The sequence below is a fragment of the Ascaphus truei genome, chromosome 18 (genome assembly GCF_040206685.1).
Source record: "Ascaphus truei isolate aAscTru1 chromosome 18, aAscTru1.hap1, whole genome shotgun sequence".
NCBI classification, from domain to species: Eukaryota; Metazoa; Chordata; class Amphibia; order Anura; family Ascaphidae; genus Ascaphus; species Ascaphus truei.
The window spans coordinates 24,922,466-24,928,950 of NC_134500.1; the positions used below are offsets into that span (position 1 = coordinate 24,922,466).

Here is a 6,485-nt window from a genome sequence, read left to right on the forward strand (position 1 = left end):
CTTTTGAAAGACCGAAAAGTCGTTTCACACCAGCAAAGTGGTAGATTTGGTAAACAATGTTCAGAAAGGACAAAGAACCTTGGTCCAATTCTCCTAGTTCCCATAGACAGCAAAATCACTTTGGTAAACTTAAAACCTTCAACAGCAGCAACAACAAAAATCTCCTGAACTATAATCAGCTCTCTTTTCACTACCAATAAGCAAACAGAAGGGCAGAAAGTAAGTTCATCAAATAAAATCTGTGAGACTTAACTAGAACTGCATGGAACTTACATGTACTTTCAAGTTGAGAAATCTGGTTTTGATCTCTGTATTGTTTGAAGCCTAGGAGAACTTAAGAACCTGCTTAGTACTTCCCCATCACTATATTGTAAATATTAACTTTGGTTTGGGGTATTTCAGTAACAGGGCTTACTTTCTCTTTTTTTTTTGTGGATCTGTATTATAGGGGAGATCCTGGACCCTCTACATGCTCACACCTGCATTGAAACTATAAGGGATCAAAACCAATATTGTGTTAGTCACAATTCTGTCTTGCGTTTTCTTAGCAATCTGAACAGTCTGGTTGCCACTGAAACGAATTGTGGATTTATGGGAGGGACATTAGCATAAATTATTACCAAATCTGTAAACGTGTGGGGTCCTGCTTTTGGGGGAAAAGGGTCTATTGCAATCCTTTCATGCAGAAAGCTGAACCTTGGTGATCTTCATGGAAAGACTGAATGGCTATTGCTGGAAATAGATTTCCATTTGGTTAGCACATTGATATAATTGACTTATGTGTATTTTATACAGTTTTCCCAACAACTGCTGAAGCCTCTTATTTAAATGACTCTCCAAAAGCTTTTTTATTTGTTTTGTTTTTCACAAAGGATACATTTACTTTTAAACCCGTAATACACACATTTACATGCAATTAATTTAAATGATGAAATGCAACCAGATGAAAGAAGACAAACAGGTGTATGTTGTCTTATATAATGTTTAATCTGCTGTACATGTCATATAAAAAGATATATATGCTGTAGCTGTTCATACTTATTGCTAAAATGTATGGACAGATTGATGTATGTCCTTAAACTTTAGGGTATTAGTTTAATCTCTTCTGCATTTCAATTTGTAGCATTACTATAGATTCACGTTTTATTATTCCAGAACCTATATATACAGTTGATAGATAAACACACACAAACATCTCTATATCTTGATAAACGTATTTAGTATACATTTATAGGTATTACAAATTTAGAAATACATTAGAATTTTAGTATTTACTGTAGTGTTCGACGTTTCAGTCATCGCTGGTACTTACTGTATGTCTTGAGAAAGGCCCCAAGGGGGACAGAAAGGACTGCAGTAAATACTTTATTGCAAACTCCAAATTACCTTGACACCTTGGATATAATTACTTCTACCCTACCTTACAAACTTTCGTCTCTCTCCCTCTCTCCTCCTCTCCCTCCCCTCATATAAACCATAGATACATATACAGAACTATACAGCATGTATTTGAGATCGAACACACCCGAAGTACAATGCATGACTTATTTTACCTATGATTTTTTGTTTAACAAAAATAACACATTTTCTTGTATTTCTTTTTCAATTATTTAATATCAACTAGTTAAGACTTTCCATTGAAGAAAGCGGTTTAGTATCTATAGAAAGGCGCTGATTTATTTGCATTTTGAACCATGGGGTGTTAGTGAACATTTTCTATTCAAGAAAAATCGATTAATTATATTCCTAAACTAATAATATTTAATCCAATGAAACGATCACTGCAACCATTAATAAATAACATGCGCGGTATTTAGTATATTTAATATTTATGATTTTTTTTACATGCGATCCTTAGTACTGGTACATTTATATAAATGTACAGGGCATATTAATAAAAATACTCAACCAAAGTACAAGAGATAAACAGGCCAGGCTTTCTGCAAATGTATTTCTTTTTTTTAACCGAATTTAGAAGGTCATATTATGCTAGTGTTCAAGTGCTTCTGTTAATATTGGAAAACGTGAGTCTGCATTTCAAGCAACTAATCTCTAACTCAGGAGCTATTTCAATATTAATGAAATTGTTTAATCTCCTAAATTCATCGTGTTTAAGTAACGATTTGGTGATTTATTGACCAGCAGAGAATTGTCATTAATGTTGTGATTGTCCCAACACATCTTTGTTGAATGTCATAAAATTGTACAGTACCTTCAGGGCTTAGGAGTCAGAATTTAAATAACTTACTTGCATCCAGCTCTCTAACTTGCTAATATAAAAAAGGGTTGAGAATCTTTTTCTATGAATTAATGCAGAGTTATAGAATCTATTACAGTTCTAGAAAAAAACACGTCCTCTGCAGGTTATACACCTTATTATAGATACTGATATACATATTATTTGGACACAACACAGGTCTCCTATTTTTATACTGTACATTGTTTTATATGGATGAAAATATACAAATATTATTATCTTGGGGTAACAGAACAGAAAACTCAGATTGTGCATAGATTTTAATACGGCACCCCTAATGTTATCCAATACTGTATGTATCTTATTCATATCAATTATTTTCTGCTGTACAATATGTAAAGTCGTGTAACACACTGTACAATAAGACAACATATTTTATTTTTTTGGTAAACGAGTTTCCCTGTTAGTTTCAGAATTTGAATATGAAATGTCTTTCATCTCTTACGTACAAAAAGTCATTCGTACATAAATATGTCTAAAAAAAAGATTACATCAAATCACATATTTTGTATGTGAAAAGAAGTAGTTGAGGTCAATAAGGGAGAAAAGATAGTAAGAGTATATCTACTAAAATGAAGGCTAAATCGTGTAAAATGATTATACAGAAGTCACGCAGGATATGTGACTTCAAATAATTAGCTATTTTTGTTTCAGAAACATAGCTCTAGTACAAAATACTGAGAACTGAAAAGGTATGTGAACTCCTGTCAGTCATAGTTACAGTTGATTTATATCACATCAATGATATAGTTTATTTTATATACACCATGAAACTGGCAAAGCATTGCACTGCAACACTGTATGTTACAGGGCTTTCAAGGCGATGAAAGTATATGGCCAGGGAGGACTGTGTCAGGTGTAAGGATGAGATAGAAACACATTATATCCATGTCTGACACAACTCATTTTAGTAGATATACTCTTACTATCTTTTCTCCCTTATTGACCTCAACTACTTCTTTTCACATACAAAATATGTGATTTGATGTAATCTTTTTTTTTACACATATTTATGTACGAATGACTTTGTGTACGTAAAAGATGAATATATATCTATATCTATATATATATATTATAAAATTAAGAGGTACGTGTATATCATATATCATCGAGCATAACGCATCCCAATCTATACCGATATAGAGATGTATGACGATCAGGTACAAGACAAGACAATCCTTCAATTATTTCCAGTGAAGATGTGTTTTAGAAGCATATGCTAAACAGAGAGTGAGTTTTGTAAAAAATGATGCGTCGAGTCTTCGGAGGCTTCACATCTGGCTGCCCAGCAGCTGCCTAAGTACAGTGTACTGGGTTGTTATACAGTAGAATGATTGGGGGTTATCAGTAAATTCAAACCACCAGGGAGTTGAGCTGGGATTTCACTAAACTCTAGTGAATCGCTTAGAAACCCACACAATCAATTCCATTTATTTATTAATACATTGTGTTTTTATATGAGTAGTTTTACTGTAGTTTGTATTACTTAAATGTCTTATTGCCCCATATCCCATAATCTTTCTTATTTTGATATAATGGGTTGTATGAGAGTTTTAACAGGTTTAACTTCAATCATTAATTTCCCTGACTTTTATAACTTTAAGCTGTGAGGTCCAGTTTGAATGTTAAGAAACAATGGTTTAATTTTACTCTGGAACAATTCTGTATCACTATTATTTATCTCGGTTTGCATTTTAAAAAAAAGTGTCTGGTAAGTAAACATGTTCCAAACTAAATAAGGGATTTGAAAGGGGAAGTCTGACACTTGTTGAAATAGAAAGCATGTATAACATAGGTATGTTATGTGTCAATTGCTTGAGAGCTTAAACAAATGACTCTAAATAAGTTTACCAAAACATAGTTAAAGATATTTGTGAAACGCAAGTGTTTTCTTTAATGTGCCCTTAAATGTTTTGTGCAATCATGCATTCATATGCTTTTGAAATATAATTTATGTCTGCTACAAAATCATTAGGACTACAATTGCATTTTAACCAATATTTCCTAAGAATAATATAAATCACGCAGAAGAAAAAAACACACAATTGTTCATTATACCAAATAAATATTATTTAAACGTCAAATGTATTTAGTATATAACAACAAAGTAATTCAGTTATTTGAAGCACACATTTAATTGTACAGGACTTCTACTACTATTACTGCTACTACTACTACTAGTACTACTACTACTACTACTACACACACAACGAGAAAAGAAAATCATTAATCATAATTCATAATTCATCCTCAGCAACTAATTGATATACTGTATTGATATTGATATGTACATTTATCACACAGGATCATTCATTCAGCGCTCAACAACTAACAGACATAATAAGTTTACAGTGTTGAAATATATATATATATATATATATATATATATATATATATATATATATATATATATATATATATATATATATATATATATATATATATATATATATATATATATATATATGTGCGTGTGTGTGTTGACTGGTTTAAAGTATTGCACTGTCATTACAATAAAGCTTGAAGTCAGTTTGGTTGGGCTGAGGGAACACCCGCCCCCTTGTTAAAAAGTAAAAGCGCTGCCTTAAGTTAGCTAACAATACAAATCAGATAACAATATAGAACAAACAGAATACCACAGCCAAGCAATTTCCATGTCAAACATCCCACTGCTCAGTAGCTCCATTTGTAAGTGTGAATTGCAGACTAAGCTCCCTGCAAAGTCCACAGAAAGGTTAGTGCATACCTTCACACACACTGTTACTAAGTGCCATCACACTTCAATTCCGGTTGCTGAGCCTTTTCACCCCTTGCCTTGTCTTCAAATGGAAATGATTTCTATTGGCCCAAGGTGTCCATGTAAATAGGTGTAAATGAAACCAGATTATGCTTTCTCTCTCTCTCTCTCTCCCTGCCTCCCTCCCCACCCCCCTTCTTTCTCTCACTCTCCTCTGCTCCTTCCTCCTCCCAAGGCGATTGTCATATGATAGCAAAGAAGTGGCACATTAATGAAGCGCCTCTACAGGGGTCTTTTCTGCTCATGTCACCACATAAAACTATCAGATGGTTTGAGGAAGGACATGGAGACAACTACTTAGCTTATCTCCCACCCAGTAAAGAAGAAAATCTTTTTTTTGTCCCCTTTCCCTCATTCAACTGCTGGTTAGAAAGGGATTTTGTTCCAGATGCTGAAGTGAAGATCAGAATTGATCCAAGACAGGACCAGGCTGGCTAGTGACTGAATTAAAACTTGAAGCATCAGAAAGATTTTTTTGGGGGGGAGATAACAACTATCTACTTCCAAGCTGCATTCCGGATGCAGAGAGTCAACTTCTAGAAACTTTAAGGTACTGAATGCAATTCTCTCTTTCTATATGTATATTGGAGAAGTGTACTGTAGATGTGTGTTTTTGCAAACGATACACAGCACATTAAAATCCTCTGAGTAAATTGAAGTTATTTTAATCATAGAGATGTAATATTACTATCCCGAATGTGTATTCTAGATTTTACTTTATGCTTAGTCTTTGTTCGGTCCTCCTTGAAAACATATAGTTGCTGAATGTGTCTATGTTGTGCATGCTTTGATTTTACAGTAGCTTAATAGCTTATTATTTAAACTAACCTGATCTGCTGTACTTCAATTCTATGCAGATCTCCCCTGATTGCAGTGAAGATGCCTCGCCCTGGGAGAAACACGTACAGTGACCAGAAGCCTCCTTATTCATATATTTCCCTCACAGCCATGGCAATCCAGAGCTCTCAAGAGAAGATGTTGCCACTGAGTGAGATCTACAAATTCATCATGGACAGATTTCCGTACTACAGAGAAAACACCCAGAGGTGGCAGAACTCTCTGAGACACAACCTGTCTTTCAATGACTGTTTCATCAAGATACCAAGGAGACCTGATCAACCTGGCAAGGGCAGTTTCTGGGCACTTCATCCCAGTTGTGGGGATATGTTTGAAAATGGAAGTTTCCTGAGGCGTCGAAAGAGGTTCAAGGTGATGAAATCGGACCATCTTGCCCCTACAAAACCATCAGATGCTGCGCAGTACCTTCAACAACAGGCGAAGATTAGATTAAGTGCGTTAGCTGCCTCGGGTACCCATTTGCCACAGATGTCCACCTATAACTTGGGAGTCTCTCAACCATCCAGCTTCAAGCACCCATTTGCCATTGAGAATATAATAGCAAGAGAATATAAAATGCCAGGAGGACTTGCC

General features: G+C 34.5%; 1 protein-coding gene across 1 annotated transcript in view; it reads left to right on the top strand.

The window, feature by feature from the left end:
• The first annotated feature begins 5,933 nt into the window (after positions 1–5,933).
• FOXB1 (forkhead box B1) overlaps positions 5,934–6,485 on the top strand; it is a 969-nt gene continuing 417 nt past the window's right edge. The window contains exon 1 of the mRNA XM_075576208.1: positions 5,934–6,485. This exon is cut by the window's right edge and continues 417 nt beyond it. Within this exon, the coding sequence (XP_075432323.1) occupies positions 5,934–6,485 (552 nt within the window).